This window comes from Mesocricetus auratus, unplaced genomic scaffold, assembly GCF_017639785.1.
Source record: "Mesocricetus auratus isolate SY011 unplaced genomic scaffold, BCM_Maur_2.0 Super-Scaffold_4256, whole genome shotgun sequence".
Classification (NCBI taxonomy): Eukaryota; Metazoa; Chordata; class Mammalia; order Rodentia; family Cricetidae; genus Mesocricetus; species Mesocricetus auratus.
In genome coordinates, this window is record NW_024429182.1 from 36,123,688 (window position 1) to 36,145,129 (window position 21,442).

Genomic DNA, 21,442 nt, shown 5'->3' on the forward strand with positions numbered 1-21,442 from the left:
GAAGAAGACAGAGTACTGTGCCCTGAGGCCAAGCAGCTCAGCAGAGGTCACTATTTATAATGACTTGTCGGGTTAGAGAAGGAAGAGAAGGATGCTTGTGCTAGCTGGTTGTTGTTGTTGGTTTTTCTGTGTTTGTTTTTGTATTAATGATTGCTGTAGAAGGGCCCAGCCCACCGTGGGAGGTGCTCCTGAGTTGTATACAAAAGCACCCTATTCCAGTACTGGGGACAAATACCACTTCCAGGTACAGAACCCTGGATTCTCCATGATCTGCCCCAGACTGAAGTCTCTGCCTGCCAAGCTGTAGAGCTATGAAGAGTGCTTTCTGTCCCTCACTTTCACAGGTATAGGACTGTGTCCCTTAAATAACATCCAGACCCGCCACCTGACCCTGCATGTGACCCACCCTTAATGACTGCTGTTTCTCACATGCTGTTCATCCCATCTTCATGCAAAGCCCTGAGACATTCACTCTATCTGACAGGGAGGAAACCAAAACTCAGAGAAATGAAGTATGGAGCAGTCATGGAGGCGCACGCCTATAATCCCAGCTCTCGGGAGCTGCAGGCATGAGAATGGGGAATTCTGAGCCAGCCTGGGCTTCCTAGCAAGACCCTGACTCAAAATATAATATAAATATACAAGTTTGAAGGGAGTTGGCCTATGAAAATTATCTAAAACGGGAAATAAGTTTTTAAAGAAAGATTGCTATAGGTCTTTAGTTCAAAGTTACACTAAAACAGTGTTAGTGTCTGGGGCAACTGGATCTGGAGTGGATAATACTGCCACCTAGTGGTTAGAATCAATGATTGCTGCAACCCCACAGCAAAGTCAAAGGGCTACTATTGAGAAATCCTATCCAAGGACCATGGTCCCATGTTTGACTTAAGCTAACCCCCGGCAGTACAAAGTGTGTGCAGTCTTCAGAAATAGGTTCTAGTGGACAACGAAGAGCAATGACAATAGCTGTAATGGGGGGGTTGGACCTCTCTAAACAACTTGTGGGGTGGTAACCTACACCTGCCTTTTCTTTTTGTGGAGCTTGCAATCAAACCGAGAGCTCTGTGTACTATTGCGCTATGACCCCCCCCCACCTCAACCTCCCTTTATGCAGACAAGCACACATTGGATTTAGGTCTCATTTTTGCGGCCCCCCAGTAACCTCAGTCACTTCTCTTAAGGCCCTTGGTGTAAACTCAGTATTGTTCAGAATGAACTGAGGCTTAGGATCTTCTGGAAGGAATTTGGAGGCACGGTTCAGCCCCTTATACTTCTCTGATTAACTTTAACGCCCGTTGGGCAGCTTGCATAGAAAGCGGGCTGAGCAAGCCATGTGGAGCGAGCCAGGAAGCAGCACCCTCCATGCTTCAGTCCTGTTTAGTTGCTGCCCTGGCTTCCTTGGTGTATCCATGAGGAGTGTGTTTCTCTCCTGTTGAATGCTATGCTGTGTAGACGTAGCTGCTGAAGCAGCAAAGCTGTGCATGCTTCTATCATACCCCAGAGCTTCCTTGAGGGAGGGATAGGAGCTATACACACCCCAGTTCCTTCATCAACACAAGCACGCCTAAAGCCAGTATCTCAGGACCTAGGGTGTAGCTCGGTGACAGAGCACTTGCCAAACATGCCAAGTGTGGCAGCACACACATTTAATTCCAGTGCGTGGGAGGCAGAGGCAGGCAGATCTCTGGGAGTCTGAGGCCAGCCTGGTCTGCAGAGCAAGTTCTAGGCCAGTCGAGGCTGCATAGTGAGACCTTGTCTCAAAAACAAACAAAAACCAGAAAAGAATAACTTGCTATCCCAGCCACACCACCTGCCTTTCTCCTCATCGCCCCTCAAACAAATCTCCAAGAAGAGTTTGGTTTTTGTAGAAATGAGAGCCCTCGCCAAATGCTACCACATAGGGCCCTGAAGCTGGGAGCCATTTCCAGCAAATAGATTCCAACCTCCTTTCTTCTGGCCAAGTTTCAATGGCAATCATTTATTTAAATTAGTCCTGTTTCTTATTTATTCTCAGTAACATTAGGTTTTTGTTGTTTAGTTTGGTTTAGGGTTTCGAGACAGGGTTTCTCTGTGTAGCCTTGGCTGTCCCGGAACAGTTTTTCATACCAATCCCAGTTACCTCTCCCTCACATCCTCCCACTCCCTTCATGATCTCCCCTTTTCCCCATCCCACCCAACCCCTATCCAGGGGGGAATCATCAAAGTCTATCACATCATTTGAGGCAGGACAAAGGCCCTCACCAACCCCCCCATAGGAAATAGGCTCCAAAAAGCCAGTTCATGCACTAGGGATACATACTGGTTCCACTGCCAGCGGTCCCATAGACTGCCAAAGCCCCCCAGCTGACACCCACGTTCAGGGAGAGAACTAAGTTTTTTGAAAACAAGACTATCTTGTTCATCAGCGTGTCTTCAGAATCGCCCGCTGGCACTCAATAAAATGGTTGTTAGTGAATAAACGCGCCGAGGTCAGTATCTACACACTCTTGTTGCCCAAGGGATGCGTTGCATGTTTGGCACAGAGCAGGCTCTGGGTTCTGGTTAAACGTGTGCACAGTGCAGTGCTGGGCACGTCGTCCTCACAGCGGATCTGCGTTCAGGAGCCCAGCCGCGGCGCTTTCAGGTCACCGCCACCAGGTGGCGCCACCGAGTCCTCGCGCACGGGGCGAAGCGGCCGCAGAGCCGGAGCGGTATGTGGGCGCTCGGACGGCGCGCGGCCGTGGGCCTGCTACCCAGGACGGCGTCCGGGGCCTCGGCCTCGGTCGGGATCCCGCGCGGGAGGGAGCCGATGGGAGCCTGCGGCCACCGAGGCCTGCACGTCACAACCAACGCGGCCTCTGCCGGCCGCCAGCCGGTGAGTATGCGCGCTGGTGCGGCCACACTGCCGAGCGCAGGCCGCGCCCGCCTCGACGCTCGGGGACGCGCACCGCGCGCATGCGCCGGGACGCCCTGGTTGGACACGCGCGCGGCGTTTGCGCGGGCTTCCGTCCTCGGGTGGGAAGTTAGCTGTGGGGATGATGAGTGCCCACGGGGATCTCCGCAGTCTGTTCCTCTATGAAGACTTCAGTTCTAGTAGTTAACACACGCAGGCGTGTTTATTGCTGCGTGTACTCCGAAGGTAGCGCGCAGAATCACGGAAGCCTGGGCTTCCGAACCAATTGTCGTTTGCGTGGCGTGGGGCGAGCAGGGCTTGTGGAGGAGCCTGGAATACGGCTCTTTTTTGTGTACCTGTCTCACTCTGTAGCCCTGGCTCGCCTAGAGTTGGCTGTGTACCCCAAGCTGGCTTCAAACTTGTGATCCTCCTGCCTCCTCTGGAGTGCTGCGATCACAGGTGAGGACCCTAGGCTCCAGCTTTTGGAAAATGACGGGACCTCGGTTCCACATAGCGAGTCTGCGGCTCTGAAGAGCCCTGTCACCTTGGGGGATCCTGGCTCTCTGGGGGCAGGGCCTGGCTTTCTGTACCGGAGAGATTAAAGGGTAACACCCATCTTGCGATTTTGGCGGGAGTGTTAAATTATGTTCACAAAGGCCTTAGCACTTCAGATAAATTCTTGAAGATGCAAAGAAAGAATAGATTACTACACGGCTTGAAAAGAGAGCACCCAGAGGATAGCAGTGGGGTTATGGCAGGCTTCCCAGAGAGGGACTTGATAGATGACAAAGGAGCAGACTGGAGGAGCATTCCAGGAAAAAGGAGAGCTGTGGAAAAGGTGGAGTTCTCTGAATTTACTGAGATAAAACAGGATTTGGTCCTCAGCTGTGCTGACTGCGTCTCAAGTGGCCATGGCTGAGGAGCACCAGACAGACCATCTCCCCGTGGTGGTGCTGTTGCGGGCTAGTACTCTCTGCAGGTTCAAACCCAGCCTAGGATACATGAGATCCTGCCTTTAAAAAAATAAAAAACAAAACAGGGCTAGCTGTACAGCTCAGGGGAGAGGTAGTCACTTAGCATTGGAGAAGTCCCGGCCTCATTTCTTAATACTGAAAGAAAATTTTAAAACAAATAGCAGCGGGGCAGTGTGAGAGAGACAGCCAGGACCCCCGCTTTCCCAAACGCTCTCCCGGATGTGGATGTTTACAGTCCTGTTCTGCTCTCCAGCCATCTGAGTCTTCCCCTGCCTGGAGCCTGACAGCTGGGCTCCAGTTCCAGCTGTGCAGTTTGGATCTCTGCATCTTTGTGAGCCTGCGCAACTTTCTTTTTGGCATCTCGGTTTCTTCACCTGTAAAATACAAATACCGCCCACCTTTATCCTCAGATTGGGTCCTCTCTGACTCACTAATATTCATTGTCCCCACTTGTCAACCTTGATGCTCTTGGAGTGATTATGAAGTGACAAAATGCTCTAGACCCATGGAGGGTGTTCCCAGGAGTGGCCCAGCAAGGCATTTTGTTCTGCTTGCTTCCACTGTTCTCAGTGTGAGCAAATGCTCATGTGTTCAGTGACATGTTTTCATATTTATGTACTTCTTGGTGATTTTGTTGGTTGAAAGTGATCCCCAAGCCTAGAGCTACAGTAAACACAGTGAGACTGTGACATGCCTTACAGAGAAAATGTGTGTCCGATACGCTTCACTCCAGCATAGGTTATAAGTGCTATTGCTTCGAGTTCAATATTAATTAATCAGTAATATAGTAAATAAAGTATCTTTAAAGAGAAGCACATGCCAAACCAGATTATGCATCACCCATTTGATGTTATGACTCGGGGCCCTTCAGGAACCCAACCTGAACAAACAGCAACTTTATAGAAACACCCCCTCCTGATGATGGCGGCGATGGAGGGGGGGCTGGAGAGATGGCCCAGCATTTAAACACACTTACCCATGTAAGGCAGCTTACAGCCTCCCACAACTCCAGTTAATGGAAATGAGACGCCCTCTTTTCCAGCCAAGGGCACCTGCACACATGTTGTGAACACTCATATGCCCAGTCTCACACAAAATAAAAAATAAGCATTTTTTTTTTTAAGTAGCTGCTGCTGCTGCTGAAGTCCTTCCCTCATGGAGTTATAATGAGGACTCAGTGTCCGGTCAGCTACAGACAGAGCAGTGCCAGGCAGATAGAGAATGCTGTAGGACATGTGGTAGCTGGGGCTGTGGTTATTGGGACTGTTGTCATCACGTCTTCAGAGCCCCTCCCCCCCCACACACACACACTGTGAAACATGCCGCCTACCTTATCCTACCTCTCTTCCAACCCTGAGCCTTCTGTCTTCCCTTTTCTGAGCTCACCACAGTCAACGCCTGCTCAAGAGCAGTAACTGTCTCTGACCCTTTGCGTGGCAGCCAGGGTAGCCTTTTGAGACCGTAAGTCTTAACATTAACATTTCTTGCCTTGCCAGAATGAAGTCACAACGATTGTTTCACAGCCCTGTGGTCACCTCAGCCTCACTCCATCGTCTCTCTCCACCTCATGCCAGCACCACACACACACACACACACACACACACACACACACACACACACACACACACACACACGCACGCACACACTTGCCACCTGGGCTAAGACTACACCACTGTTCTCTGGCTTCCCACTCAATCTCATCTGGTCATAATCAGCACACGTGCCATTGCCCAGTGCCCTGCAGTTAGGGACTAAGAAAAATTCACAGGTCACACTTTGCTGGAAGAATCCATCAGACACGGCCAGTCAGCTCTTGTTTGGACTTTAGCAGAATTCTGCCTTTTGCTATTTTCCAATGCCTTTTTTTAGTCAAATTCTAGGGGTACTGGTTGCTTCCCTGTCTCTAGTGAGCCACCAAATCTCCTGAACACTTGCAGCAGTACCACCATCGGGGAGATGGTCTGCCTGGTGCTACTCAGTCATGGCCACTTGAGATGGAGTCATCACAGCTAAGGACCACATTCTATTTTATCTCAATAAATTAGTGGTGGCACATGCCTTTAATCCCAGCACTCGGGAGGCAGAGAAAGGAGGATCTCTGTAAGTTCAAGGGCAGCCTGGTCTACAGAGGGAGTTCCAGGACAGCCAAGGCTGCACAGAGAGACCCCGTCTTGAAAACAAACAAACAAAAAACAGAGAGCCCCCTGTGTCTCATGACTATCCTATCAGATAGCACAGGCTTAGCAGAGAGACTGGGAAGGCCCATAGGAAAATATTAGGGGGTGATGGGGGGGCAGCAAATCCTAAGAATTGTCCCTGAGGTGTTGTCATGTGGCCTCTTGTGAATCTAAAAGTGCTGGTCTGTAAATCATGTATTGCTGGATTACAGTAGACTAAGATGTGGTCATTAATGCTCTTAACTTTGCTTTTAGAGTTTGAACTTCCGCTACCTCGATCAGATTCTGAACATCAAAAAGCAGAGTATCTGTGTGGTGCATTTGAGGAAGTCAGGAACTTTGGACAACCCCAGGTGAGAAGAAAACACCTCCACCTCAGGCATCTCTTCCTCTCCCTCTCTTCCCATGTAGAAACTGTCTTCTCCCTGGAAACAACCCTTAGTGACATTGTTCCAGGTCACTGAGCATCTGCCATGCTACTTTTAGTGACTAGTGTTATTGTGTGGATATCCCAGACTTCCTCTAATTCGTTCCTATTGTTTTATACTTAGGGTTTTCCCCCCCAGAGTTTTATTATTTTCTCCAACATCCTAGTTGACGAAGGCTGTCTTAGGGTTTCTATTGCTGGGAAGAGACCCCATGACCATGACAACTCTTACACAGAAAAACATTTAATTGGGTGGCTTACAGTTCAGAGGTTCAGTCCATTATCATCTTGTTGGGAAGCATGGCAACATGCAGGCAGACATGGTGCTGGAGAAGGAGCTGGTATGTTTACATCGTAATCAGCAGGCAGGCAGGAGACTGTGTATCACATTGGGCACAGCTTGAGCATATGAGACCTCGAAGCTGCCTCACAATGACACACTTCCTCCAACAAGGCCACACCCCCCAAATAGTGCCACTCCCTGTGGGCTAAGCATTCAGACATATGGGTCTATGGTGGCCATTGCTATTCAAACCACCACAAAGGCCATACAGCTATAATAGACCACAAACACGGTGCTTCTCCAGCCTGTTGAAGGCTAGTTTTCCTCCATGACATGACTTGGGGAGCCTGCCTCCTGCCTCCAGCTGGCCCCTATCTCATAGTTTGTTGTCCAGGTTAGGCCATCCTACTCAGGTTCCATTTGGTAAGAAGATCTGGAAGTTTTGAAAGGCTAAAAAGGGCACTTGTCCCTCACTCTGGTTCCAGTGGACCAAGCTCAGTTGCTTAAGGAAACTGGAAATGAACCTACAGTGTCTTTGGGAAAACAGCATTGGATTCCCTGTAGAATCAGCACTGCCTCAGGCAGCCCCTTTACTACTTGGTTATCTACAGGACCCTCCTTTCACATGCAGAGGTATCCCCAGCCCCAACCAAAGGCACATGGGGGTCTCTGTATCCACTCTGAAGCCCAAGATTCCTGACTGATGTTCAGTACTATCTCTAAGCTATAGGAATGCCCCCTGTGTCTGTCTGTCTGCACCTGTCTCCCTCCCTCTGTGTGTGCCTCTCTTCCCCTTTCTCTCTATCTCTCTCTAATAACCAAAATAATTCCTCCCACTGAGACATAGCTTCATTGCCGTCCTTGGCAGCAGTTGATAGCCGCTGGGCAACCTGGGACAAGCTCTGCCTTGGCAAACCAGAGTCACTGGCCCCAGCCGTGGGTGAGCCTCGCCTTGCCCATCATCCTTTCAGACGTAAGGAAGACAGCCAGTGGGAAGCACGCTGTCCTTGAGGGCAAGCAGCCATCAGAGCCCACTGTCTGATGACAACACTCTGTGCCTCCAAAAGCTGTTTCAAGGGTCCAGTCAACTGATTTTAGGCCAGACTCTTTTCTTCTTTTTTTTTTTTTTTTTTTTGGTGTTTACGAGACAGGGTTTCTCTGTATTGTTTAGGAGGCTATCGATCCAGCCCAGCCTCGAACTCACAGAGTCCCGAGTGCTGGGATTAAATGTGTGCGCCACTACCGCCCGGCCAGACTCTTTTCTTGGTAGTGGATTTGAGACATCTATGAGCTCTTGACTGCTTACTCTCAGACCAGTATGCCACCGCTTTGTCCAGATGTCTTCCTACTTGAAAGCTGCCTTCCCTTTTACATACCTCCATGCCCGCTCTCTGCTTGAAGGGCAGGTCCCCTTAGGTCATGTAATATTCACAATGCCCTTAGTTTGGTTGGTACAGCTGAGTCAAGCTCCCCCTGCCTCACCTCACACACACACATACACACCCCCCTTGGCTACCAGAAGCCTTTGGTGTAGATTGCCCCTTTGATTCTTCCATCATTAAGCAACTGTTAATCCCAAAGTAGTCCTTCTAGTTCCTTCCATCTCCTTACGAACAGGCCAGTCGTCTCCTGACTTAGTACCTACTGACATGACAGGGAGCCACCATACAGAAGAATATTCCTCCTGGGCAGGCAACGTGGCTCGGTGGGTAAGGGCACTTATCATGCAGGCCTGGCAACCTGAGTTTGGGCTCTGGGACACATGGAAAAGCGGAAGGAGGAATGACCCACACAGTTGTCTCTGCCTCCACACGCCTGCAATGCCACGTGCTCGTGCAGACACCAATAAATAGTAAATAAATGCACTTTTTAGAAAGGCTATTCCAACCGTCCCTAGGGTTCTTCAAGACACCCCAACACGCTTTCTTCTTCACTCTCTCCACTTCACCCCCAAAACGTCCATCACAGCCTATCAGGTCAGGTCAACCACTGTCTTCAGTTACAGCTCCTACCATCCTAGCCGGTCTCATGGCCTCCGCTGTTGTACCCTGGCAATGGGGTGGGCTGGGTAAAGGATGGATCAGATGCAGTTAGTACCCAGCAGCCACTGTGGGTCCCTGGGAACCTCTTGGATAGTGGAGCTGCCCAGTGGCTGTCTCATAACCGGTGTGTACCCTTACTGGGGCACAAAGGGCCACAGAAGGAAGACCGCAGCACATTCTTTCTTTTTGTTGTTGGGGATTGGACACGGGCCCTTATACATGGCACATTCATATCCAGCTCTGAGCCACTTCCCTGTGCAGCAATAGTTTATGGTCATAATTCGGAGGTGTTAGTATTCATCGGCTTCTACAGCTGTCACCACTATCTAAATCCAGGGAATGGGCCGGGCGGTGGTGGCGCACGCCTTTAATCCCAGCACTCGGGAGGCAGAGACAGGCGGATCTCTGTGAGTTCGAGGCCAGCCTGATCTACAGAGCGAGTTCCAGCACAGCCTTCAAAACAAAACAGAGAAACTCTGTCTCGAAAAACAAAAAATAAAAATAAAAAATAAAAAAAAATCCAGGGACTGTCCACTACTTCAGATTGTGCCCTTCATTAGTCCTGGCCATCCCTCCTCTGCTCTCAGAAACTACTAATCAACTGAGTCTGTGGAGTCATAGCAACGTGCACGGAGTTGGGGTCTTTTATTTGTTTGTTTTAGACTGAATCTCTGTATAACCCAGGCTAGCCTTGAACTCACATTCCTCCTGCCTCAATTCAGGAGCGCTGAGATTAAAGGTATTCTGCTTGCCCCTCGTTCTATGTCTTTCATGACATAGCTATTTTGTTTGTTTGTTTGTTTGTTTGTTTTTTGAGACAGGGTTTCTCTGTGTAGCCCTGGCTGTCCTGGAACTCACAGAGATCCACCTGCTCCTGTCTCCTAAGTGCTGGGACTAAAGGCGTGTGCCACCACTCAAAACTCATTCTTTAACCTTCATTTTAAAAATATTAATTATCTTTTTAAGTGCTGGCTGGCCATTTGGATATATTTTATGAAATCTGTATAAGTGTTTTACCCATTTTTCTTTTGGGTATTCTTTTTATTTATTTGTATTCTGGATTAGTCCATTTTCAGATACATGCAATACAAACATTTTTTTCCCATGTTGTGTCTTGCTCAACAAAAATTTAGTAACAAAAGCAATGAAAAGAGCAGCCTCAGTGTCCAGCAGAAGAGAGTGTGTGAAATAAAGAAAATATAATGAAGTAGACACAGTAGTACACACCTGTAATCGGAGCTGCTTGAAAAGCTGAGGCAGGAGGATCAGAAATTCAAAGCCAACTACCTAGGAAGACCTTGTCTTAAAGAAAAACAGACAAGGTACTTCTTTTTTGTTGTTGTTGTTTTGTTTTTGTTTTTGTTTTTACGAGACAGGGTTTCTCTGTATTGTTTTGGAGGCTGTCGATCCAGCCCGGCCTCGAACTCACAGAGATCCGCCTGCCTCTGCCTCCCGAGTGCTGGGATTAAAGGCGTGTGCCACCACCGCCCGGCTCATTTTTATATTTTTAAATTTTAATAGTCTAGAAGAACACAGAAATGACTTATCAAATGCAGCCACCTCTTGGGATGGTGGTTGTTTAGGAAAGAGGCTACTTCTCTTGTAACTTGTTTCATGCAACTTGAAGTTTTTTTCTCTGCACATGCTAGATATTTCCCATTATTTTAAAAATATAAATGAGGGGCTAGAGAGATGGTTTGGCAGTTAAGAGCACTGACTGTTAATAGGTTTTCTGTGTCTAGATAATAGATTTCTCCCCCGACGCCATAAGCCAGATCAAGCCAAATTGAAAAAGTAAAAGAACAGGTTTATTTGTGCAAAGCAACTCCTGGGTGAGTTCTCCATTCCCAGAAATCAAGGCAGGAAAAGTCATGCCCAGAACTAAAGCAAGAAGGTTATATAGCTTATAAGTGAGAGATGATGACGTGTGTTTGCCACAAGCTGGATTTGTACCCAAGTATGGTCAAAAACTGAACACTTTAGATGAGGACTTGGGCTGGTGGCAACTTCAGGGGAGGAGCCAGAAATGCAGAACTGAACTTTTTGATGCATTTGTTGTTTTGGAAATTCTCTGAGAGGGAGGGGTTGGAGAGAGATAGGGCTTCTCAGATCCTGTATGAAAAGCTGGAGGCTCCAACCTCACATCTAGCAGCTCTTCCAGAGGACATAGGTTCGATTCCCAGCACCCACATGACAGCTCACAAATGTCTGTAGCTCTAGTTCCTGTGGATCTGACACCCTCACACAGATGTACATGCAGGGAAAACACCATGCACATAAAATAAAAATAAATAAATCATTAACAAAATACACTCAATTCTCAGTTAAAAAATAAATAATAAAAATATAAATGAAAAGTAAATGAGTGAGAAAGGCTAGGTGTGGTGGCTCACGACTGTGATGTCAACACTAATGAGGCTGAGGAGAGCCCAGGTGTTGCCCTGTGTTTGAAGCCTGTCAGGACTGCAGGACAAGACAGAAATAAAAGTTGGTACATGATCTTGGTACTAACCAGCAGAGACGCAGGATGACTGGCAGAGCAGGATCCCTAGGGTTTTGGGTTTCACCCACATTCCCTGTTGCCAGCTGTTTACTTCTGCTGGGAGGCATGCTTTCTTTTCAGTTTGTATGTATTTATTGTGATGGTGCGTTGGTGGCCATGTGCGGTTGGTGACCATGCTCTGGTGGGTTTCTTTCCTCCTGCAGCTCTCTAGATGAGACAGCTTATGAAAGACTTGCAGAGGAGACGCTGGACGCCCTGGCAGAGTTCTTTGAAGACCTTGCAGACAAACCCTATACCCTGGAGGACTACGATGTCTCCTTTGGGGTACCTTTTGCCTTCTTTTATTCTATGTTTCCTCCTAAAAGCTGTAACTTAGATGGGTGGTAGTGGTGCATGCCTTTAATCTCCGCACTCAGGAGTCAGAGGCCGACAGATAGATCATTGAGTTCGAGGCCAGCCTGGTTACAGAGCAAGTTCCAGGACAGTCAGGGCTACACAGAAAAACTGTCTCAAAAAAAAAAAAAAAAAACAAACAAAGATTCTGTGACTTAGTCTGATAGACTTGGGTTGGTAGAGTGCTTCCCTAGCACACACAAAACCTTGCCTTCAGCCCCTAGCCCTGCATACAGCTGAACATAGTGACACATCCCTGTCATCCTAGCTCTCGGCAGGTAGAAGCAGGAGGATTAGAAATTCAAGGTCTTCCTCTTTGAATCTATCTCAAAAAAAAAAAAACAAATAAAAAAAAAAAACCAAGCAACAAAAAGAAACATCCCAATACACAGTTAACTGTAACTTACTAAAACAAGGCAGCACACAGCTGTAACTCTATAGTCTAGAGTAGATGCAGGAAGATCACTGAATGTTCAGGGCCAGCTTGGTCTACACAGTGAGGTGTAGACCAGCCAGCACTACATACTCAAAAAAAAATGGGGGGAATGGTGGAGGGCTCAATGGGTAAAGCTGCTGTCCCCCAAAACCTTATAAACTCAGTTGAATTCTGAGAACCCACATACAGGGGGGAAGAAGAAACCACTCCACACCATGCCATGCGAGTGGACACGCCCTCCTCATACACAAGCATTCAAGATAATAATAAGTGCATTTAAGAAATAATAATACAGATAAAAAATAGCCTCCAACAGACATAACCATCTAGCAACATAGACTGGCTGAGTCTTAAAAGCTAGGATTCATGTGACAGCCCAGCTCTGTCAGTGACTTTGAGTTCTGCCTCTCTGGACCTCTTCTGTTTAAAAACAGATTCCCAGGGGTTGTGTGGGTATCCCTGGGGTGAATAGTTAGGGAAGGAGCCCTTCACCCAGCCCTAGTATTAAAAAATAAAGAATAGATTTCCAGGATCCAACGTGGACAATTGCCCAGGAGTAGTTCACACTCTATATGTGGCCCCTTGCTTGCTTACCTCAAGAAGCAGCCCATTCTGAGTTTGGGGGGGGGTTAGTTTGTTTGGTGTTTGCTTTTGTTTGAGTCAGGGTCTCTCTGTGTAGACCTGGCTGTCTGGAGCTTGCTGTGTAGACCAGGCTGGCCTTGAGATCCACTGGAACTACGTATACACCACCACACCCTGGATCACCTGGAATTCTGATGCAAAGCCCTGAGTCCAACCTCTAGAAATTTTGATTTAATTAGTGTGCGGTGTGCTCTAGGCAAGGAATGGATGTGCAGATGGTCCCCCAGGATGGTTGAGAACTGAGTTGGATGGTATTACCCCAGTCACTGGAAGCTAAAGAAGTTTACATGCTGGCCACCAGGTGGCAGACTAAGCAAGGGTCTGCTCAGGCCTTTACCATTGGGAGAAAAATGTTCCCCTCCTTTTCTTACCCATTCCCCCTCCACCACCACCGCAATCTAGGCAGAGGTTAATCCTCTTGACAACAATTAATTAATAGTAGGAAATGTCATGAAGTATGCATTTTGGAGTAAATCATAGGATTATGTAGGGCAGATGGTTGTTAAATGATAGAGGAAATAGTAAAAAAAAAATTTTCGAAGTCATTTTATTTCTTAATGAGAAGTCACATGTATGTGAAGGTCCCTGGCTCAACATGACATCTCCCATGTGCCTATTTCTTCAGATGACCAAGTGACAACAGTGTGCAGTTTTTGTCCTTGAAAGGGCAGGGCTAATCTGCACTAGCACAAATCAGTAAGCCTGGCCAGCTGGGACTTGTTCTCCTCTGATTGGCTGGTTGGTGTGAGGTTCTCCTCCAATTGGTCACTGTGCCATAGCAATTGCTCGGTGTTGTGTTTCCCCGCCATCATGCCCCACAGAGACTTGTGTTGAAGGCCAGGTTTCCAGCTGGTGGTGTCACTGAGAGGTGATTGGACCATGAGGCCCCTGACCTAACTGAAGAATTGTTTTGCTGATAGATTTATGATTCAGTGGACTGTTGAGGGGACAGTGGAGAGATGAGAGAAGGTGGAGACTATGGGATGTTGGAAGAAGTGTTTTTTTAAATAATTTATTTATTTTTATTGTATGTGCATTGTTGTGTTCCCTGCATGTATGTCTGTGTGAGGGTGTCAGGTCCTGGAGTTAAAGACAGTTGTTAGCTGCCATGCAGGTGCTGGGAATTGAACCCAGGTCCTCTGTAAGAACAGTCAAAACAATGAGCTATCTCTCCAGTCCCCAATAAAGGAACTCTTTTTTTTTTTAAGGTTTATTCATTTATTATGTATACAGTGTTCTACTTGCACACATGCCTGCCTGCCAGAAGAGGGCACCAGATCTCATTAGAGATGGTTGTGAGCCACCATGTGGGTGCTGGGAATTGAACTCAGGTCCTCTAGGAAGAGCAAGCAGCCTGTGCTCTTAACCTCTGGGCCATCTCTCCAGCCCCCTGGGGAAAGGGAACTGAGCTTTGTGATCTCTGCCTTGGTAACCTTGCCCTTCACTTTGGCAGGTAGTTCCACAGGGTCCCCTTGGTCACTGTTTGTCCACCGGTCCATTCATCCACGAATATAATAAACACGCTTACATCCATCCTGGGTTTGGGTGGAAGCGTATAGGTGCTAACAGAGTCGCCTCGTCCTACGGACTCAAGATAGTGGAAATGGGAGCCAGGGACAACAGGCTCCTTCACACATAAGTCATGCTAAATAGTTCAAAGTGGGAGACGCTGCAGGGCTGTGCCAAGTGGAAAGCCCCAGACAACCTTCTCAGAGACACAGGGCCTGGAGCAAGCAGGGCCTACCGGGAAGATGCCAGAGGACAGCTGTAGCACTGTGGAGCTGGGTCTCCCATGGCTGGCTTTCGCCTCTTTTGTCTTGGGAGCACACATCTGCTTAATTAATATGCATTCCCAGATCCCTCCAAAGATGGGGCTCAGAAAGAGTAAATTGAGGATGCAGTGGTTAAGTGGGCTGTCCCTGGTGTGGTCACTCATTTTAATAGTGCCCAGGTGCAGCTGTGGAGTCCTTGAGCAGAGTTCGTGAGGAGACAAGCCAGATGTTGAGAGCCAGGCCAGAGTGATGTTACTTCTACAGGGCTGGGGCTGGTTGGGAAGGAGAGTGGACTTGGAAGTCACATCTGGAGAGTTAGCATTTGACTGGACCACCAAGCCTCAGCATGTAGGGAGAAAAATACAGGGGGACATTTATGAACCACGGATACGTATGTAAGTCAGAGGTGAGCATGTGGTTCCATTGAGTCTGTTAGCCCAAGGGGGAGCATGAAACTGTAGAGTTTGATGAAGAGCCAGGTGCTGAGGAACTGCTGAGATCTGGGGAATTAGCATCCCATGTGCACAGCGGTTGGGGTGCATTAACATTGAATGTGTACAGTGTTTCAGTTTTTCCAGGTGAACAGATTTCTGAGTGGCTCCAGAGTAACAGTGTGAATATACTCAGTACTGCTGTACTGTGTGACTTAGTTATAGGCAAATTTGATGTTTCTTTTTCCAAGATAAAGAGAGACAACACATAAACCAGCAGCTCAGAAGGAACAAGCAGTTACGACAGGAAAAACAGTGTTTTTGAGTCCAAGCAGCCCTGCATTTCAGATCAACGCTGCTGGTAGCTGATAGTTTGTTTTGTGTTTTTGCCACCCTGGACCACTTTTGTAAAATTGAGATAGTGATTCCTACCACCACAGCTATGGTCTAGTTGGAAACAGTTCCCGAGTGCATCCAAACACAGATCCTGGCACACCCTCGGCTGTAAGTGAAGAGGAATCAGTGTGTCCACTGAGAGGGTCTTGCTGTGTTTCTATGCCTGTATCCCTAACTACTCTAACAGGAACCTCTATGGATTTGGTTTGGGGTTGGGTTTGGTATAGCTTGGTGTTCTTTAGTTAGACTGGCGTCAAACTGGAGTGTAGCCAAGGGTGATCTTGAACTTCTGATCTTCTGCCACCTGAGACCTGGGATTACAAAGCCTGATGCACCTTGGGATGGAACCCAGAACATTGTGTGTCACAGCCAAGCACTCTCCCAACTGAACCACGGCTTCCTTCCCTGTCTTCTTTTTCTATTTGATTTTTGTTTGTTATTTTGTTATAATCAGGGGAAGAAACACATGTTATCTCAAAAGGAGGAGGAGGAGGACACAAACAGGGAGTAGTGGCACATGCCTGTGATCCTGGCACTTGGGAGACTGAGGCCCAAACATTAAAAGTTTGTTGTCTGCCTCGGCTACCTAGTGAAACCCCATCTCAGAGAGAGAAAGAGAAATCACTAGTGTCCCCCTCCCATGCCTATTGGTTATACTGTTATCGGTCCCAGCCCCTAGCGTTTATTTAAATGGCTGGCTATGTTTGTGAGGATGTGCTGCGAAAATCGTGTCAAGACTCCTGATTGGACGCTCACTCTGCAGAGCCCGAAGCAAGCATGGTTGCACTAGGCTGCCACGTGCTTACCAGTAGCCACAATGCAGGCAGTGTCCATAGCGTACTTAGTGCCCAGCCCATTGTTTCATTGCCTGCCATTCTAAAGAGCCTAAGGCCTCTCGAGTGGAGGGTTCCCGTGTTGAGTGTTTTCAAATTCAAATGTTCATTTATTGAACAAAAACGGACTGGCCAGTCTTGTGAGAATGCAAGGCTTTCTGTGGAAATGAAGCCTTTTGGATGAACACTTGTTAGATGCCTGGGAAGGGTCTGGATAACGCAGGTGGGCAGGGGCTGCCCCACCTGCTCTTCTAAGACAAACGAGGCAGAGCATTGGTTACTTTCTTCCTTCTCTCATCTTTTTCTGTTTTGCATTTTGGTGTGCAGCCTGCTGGCCTCAAGCTCACGATCTCCCCCTTAGGTCCCCAAGCACTGACGTTACAGATTCTTGCCATCACACCATTTCTTTCTGTGTTTTCATAATGGACTTGTCAGGTCTGAAGCTTGGACAGACACCATTAGAATTTGGTCTGCGTTTGTACCTGTCCTGATTGGCAGTGGAGGGCAGGAGCTCTCAGGCGAGTCTTGACCTTTCTTTCCTAACGATAATATCTTTCTTTACCACACACATTCCTAGTTCTGAACACTAATTTTTGTGTGGTTTTGGTGCCAAGAATTGAACAGGGGGCTTCCCAGCTCCTGAACACATACGGCCAGTGCACTGCATACCCAGCACCAGTGTATTATATCCTTGGATACGTGAAAGGCATTGAGATCGGAATAATTGTTTGTACATATACTCTTGTGCTAACCAATCTTGTTTGTTTCTTCACACTTTCTTCCCTGACCCCCTAGGGCGGCGTGCTAACCATTAAGCTGGGCGGGGATCTAGGGACCTACGTGATCAATAAGCAGACCCCGAACAAGCAGATCTGGTTATCTTCTCCCTCCAGGTATGTTCAGAAGTCAAATCTGTAAGGAGTGAACTCTTCTGAAATGCAGTGTTGGGGACCATTTGAGAGGACGCCCGTCACTGGCTTTGCCATGGCTTTACAGTTGTCTGCCTCCCCAGGAAGGCTCACTTCCAGCTGAATGTTTCTCCCCTCCGATAACTTGGTTCCTATCCTCAGGCATCAGGATATTGACAAGACCTGTGAAGCAAAGAAAGTTTTCAGAATCTGGCCCAGACCGTTTTTCTCTGTTTTGTCATTGCCCAGAGGCTTGCCTTTGAAAAAAGATACTTTGGCAGGCCTAGTGTTACATTTCTATAGTTCAGTACTCAGGAGGCAGAGGCAGTAGTTCAGAGTGCCAGCCTTCCAACACAGCCAGTTCAATGGCTAGCCTGGGCTATCATGTAAGACCCTGTCACAAAAACAAACAGGCCAACCTGGTCTATACAGTGATTTCCAGGTCTGCCAAGGTGATACATAAGCTCCTTTTGTTATGTATGGCAGCACATACCTGGGGTTAAAATATACATATATATACTAATATATATAATAAAAACCAAAACCATTAATTAATTCGAAAGCTACTTTGAAGTCTGGGGTGTATATCTTAGTAATAGAATGCCTGTCTGGCAATCTATTAGCCCCAGATTCAATTCCCAAAATGGAAGGGAAGAAGAGTAAAGAGGGAGGAACTTTTTATACTGTAACATCTGAGAAACCTGCACTTTGTCCTCAAAGTGAGTTAAACTTTAACTCCCAGCCTGTTTTGAAGGTCTCAGTAATTCCGTTAACAGAGCTGGGCTCAGCCTCTGTGGCAGTGGGACATTTTAGCAGCAGCTCCATGGCACCCATCTTCCTACCTGCCCCGTGGATGTGCCTGCAGTTGGAGGAACATCAGGGTGCACTGCAGGCAGCCTGGGTCTCAGAACTAAGAACTTACTAGTGAGCATACAGTGAGCTGCAGCCAGGGAACAGCTGAGGGATGCTCACACAGAGATGCTCACACAGAGATTCTCACAGAGATGCTCACACAGAGATTCTCACACAGAGATCCTCACAGAGATGCTCACAGAGAGATTCTCACAGAGATGCTCACTCAGATATGCTCACTCAGAGATTCTCACAGAGATACTCACACAGAGATGCTCACAGAGATGCTCACACAGAGATTCTCACACAGAGATCCTCACAGAGATGCTCACAGAGAGATTCTCACAGAGATGCTCACTCAGAGATGCTCACTCAGAGATCCTCACAGAGATATTCTCACAGAGATACTCACACAGAGATGCTCACAGAGATGCTCACAGAGATGCTCACTCAGATGCTCACTCAGAGATGCTCACATAGAGACATTCACACAGAGATGCTCACTCAGAGATGCTCACACAGAGATTCTCACAGAGACATTCTCACAGAGATACTCACACAGAGATGCTCACAGAGATGGTCACAGAGATGCTCACTCAGATGCTCACTCAGAGATGCTCACATAGAGACATTCACTCAGAGATACTCACACAGAGATGGTCACACAGAGATGCTCACATAGAGACATTCACACAGAGATGCTCACTCAGAGATGCTCACTCAGAGATGCTCACTCAGAGATGCTCACACAGAACCTTCACACTAAGCTTGCTGAGACTCAGAAGTACTACCAAAGAAGACATTTTGAATGCAAAGTGGGAAAAGCTCAGCTAGAAACCAGTGTGGAATTCTTTGAAAGCCTAATGGCATTAACAGTTTAAAAAAATTAAAAAATGCCAGGGTATGGCTCAGTGGCAAAGAACTTGCCTAGAATGTGAGAGAAGGCTCTGGATTGTTTCCCAGGTCCACAACAAGTGCACAAGCAAACAAAAACTATATCGGGGCGACTGGAGAGGTGACTCGGTGGTTAAGAGCACTTGCTGCTGTAGCATGAGGACTAGAGTTTGGATCCCAGCACCCATATCAGGCAGCTCACATGCACCATGGGGAAATTAATCACTTACAGAGACTCCAAGCAAACTCTTTAAAAGCTGCCATTTAAATGAGGGACTTGGAGGGAAGTCTCCTAAGTCTCCCTTCATCATGGGTGCTGTGTTGCTTTCATGGCATGGGCAGGGGAAGGAATTTTTACTTAGATGTCCATGGGTGAAAGTGTGAGTGAGTGTCCATGCCCACAGCAGCCAGAATAGGGAGCCAGGTCCCCTGGAGCTAAAGTCACAGCAGTTGTCAGCCTCCTAATGTGGTGTAAGAAGTCAAACCAGCCCTCTGGAAGAGCAGTGAGTGCCCTGAATCACAGGGCCATGGTTATCATTTCTTATTTCAGAAGGAGACTTTTGAGGTCCTGTGGAGATAGTAGTATTTCCTGACCACCTTGCCATAGGATCATAGGGTGGGTAGAAGAGACCTATGTTCTTATGTTCTTTGGTTTCCTCTGGTATTATTTTTGTGTTTTTGTTTTTGTTTGTTTTGGGGGGTGGTATTTAAGACAGGGTTTCTCTCTGCATCCCTGGGGAAACCGAAAAGAAAAAGATGGATTGATTGGTTTAGCGCAAACACAGTGGCTCCCCTGAAGACAGACAGTCCTTGCTGACTTAACACACATTCGTTTTGTTTTACAGTGGCCCCAAGCGCTATGACTGGACCGGGAAGAACTGGGTGTACTCCCACGATGGCGTGTCCCTGCATGAGCTGCTGGCCAGGGAGCTGACTGCAGCCTTAAAGACCAAACTGGACTTGTCTTCCTTGGCCTATTCTGGAAAAAGTGCCTGACCATCCACCAGTTCAAAGACATTAAAGCTATCAGGCCAAGACCCCCAGCTTTCTTCTGTGGCTGAGTGTCTACTTTCCTATGCCTGCTTCTGAGGACAGTCACACTGTGTAACAGCTCTGTGAAAAAGTGTGTTACCTCCTACCCTGTCCCCAGGTCTGGCTCTTCATTTCTGCAGGTTTGTGTCTTGTTTCTCCCCATGGTACTCCCGATCTGTTAGAATGTCTTACACCATGTGTGCATGACGACAACCTCAGGAACAGGAAAAGGATTTCCAGGGAGAAACGAGTTGTTCCCACTCTTCATTCTAAGGATTTATGGTAAAAGCTTCATGAAGAGCCAGAGGCTAACCTGACGTTGTGTCTGAAATGGCACTGTGAGGTGTAGCTTCTAAATGTCTCTCCAAGTGTGAATACTTCAGAGCCCTTTAGCAGCTAAGTGTCAAAGGAACACCCTTTTGTGATTTGTGACCTATACTGGGCACCCAGGACCTGTGTTTTGTGACCTACTGGGTGCTGTTGTCTCTATGCTTTCAAAGACAAGGGTCATTACAGAGTCTTGCTACAGCGTGGACCTGAGATATCTTTTTAAAAATTGAAAATTGGACTGGAATGACCTTAGTCCACAAAGTGCTTACCACACAAACATGAAGACAAATCAGGTTTGATCCTGGGAATCCACATTTAAAAACGAGGCATGATGGTGGTTTGTAATCCCAGCCCTGCAGACGGAGCTGAGAGGACCCCTGGAGCTTGCTGGCCAGCCTGCTTAGCCTCATCAGCCAGCCCAGTGTCTCTGGGAGGGACACTGTGTCAAAGCAAGGTACATGACTTTTGGTTGACCTCTGTCCTCCACACGTGCACACATGAACCACACAAACATGCATATACACAAATTCACACATGCTAAATAAATGCATAGAAAACTACAGGCAAGGAGGAAAAAACTACCATAACCCAAAGGCTTTAACAGTGTCAAGGAGCTTAATATGCATCCAGAGACACCTGACTGGCACAGAGAGCCCTGGCCCTCCACTTCCCATCTATTCAGTGAGAGGAAGAATTGACATTCAGTGGAGGGGACCACCAGGCTCTCTTTTGTTCCCACTGGGTAGGTGGGGGGATGGGTGGTGAACAGGTGTTTTGTTTTTAAGGCCTGCAGAAATGGTATTGTCTTTGCTTTTGCTCTGTTGGATTACAGATAAATTCATATTGAGCTAGTAGCTGCCCCTTGTTCTCTGTGCACTGAGTCCAGCACACCATCACACAGTTTCAGGTATTACAGGCTGCACTTTGTACTAGAAGCCTCCAGAACATCCACACTGAGCAACGGTACACTCAGGTTCTGGTGTCCTCTGACTGAAGGACAGTTAGGGGCTGGGATTCTAGCCCAGTGGAGAAGGCTCTTGTGAAAGGCCCTGAGCTCCATCCCCACACTACAAAGGGCTGGGAGATGTGTTAATAAAAAGTTCATGCAAATACACAGCAGAGGCTAGGCAAGGTAAACTGAACACATTACATCAGAGAGAAAACAATGGAACAGTGTAAACAAAGGCTAAGTGGGTATTTAAGATATTTCCTTCTTCACAAATAAATTTTTTTTAGTCTGGTGGA

General features: G+C 47.5%; 1 protein-coding gene and 1 long non-coding RNA gene across 4 annotated transcripts in view; one reads left to right on the plus strand and one right to left on the minus strand.

Annotated features, from left to right (window-relative positions):
* The first annotated feature begins 2,647 nt into the window (after positions 1 to 2,647).
* Positions 2,648 to 19,973, plus strand: Fxn (frataxin). The gene is made up of 5 exons (XM_013122823.3): positions 2,648 to 2,854; positions 6,279 to 6,376; positions 11,482 to 11,602; positions 16,977 to 17,074; positions 19,681 to 19,973. The coding sequence occupies exons 1-5, from the start codon at positions 2,693 to 2,695 to the stop codon at positions 19,829 to 19,831; spliced, it is 630 nt and encodes a 209-aa protein (XP_012978277.1). The 5' UTR covers positions 2,648 to 2,692; the 3' UTR covers positions 19,832 to 19,973.
* Positions 17,068 to 21,442, minus strand: part of LOC121140514 — a 70,329-nt gene continuing 65,954 nt past the window's right edge. For all 3 annotated transcript variants that reach the window (XR_005877398.1, XR_005877403.1, XR_005877395.1), the window contains one exon: positions 17,068 to 17,272. This is a non-coding gene — a long non-coding RNA (uncharacterized LOC121140514). The remainder of the gene's footprint in view (positions 17,273 to 21,442) is intronic.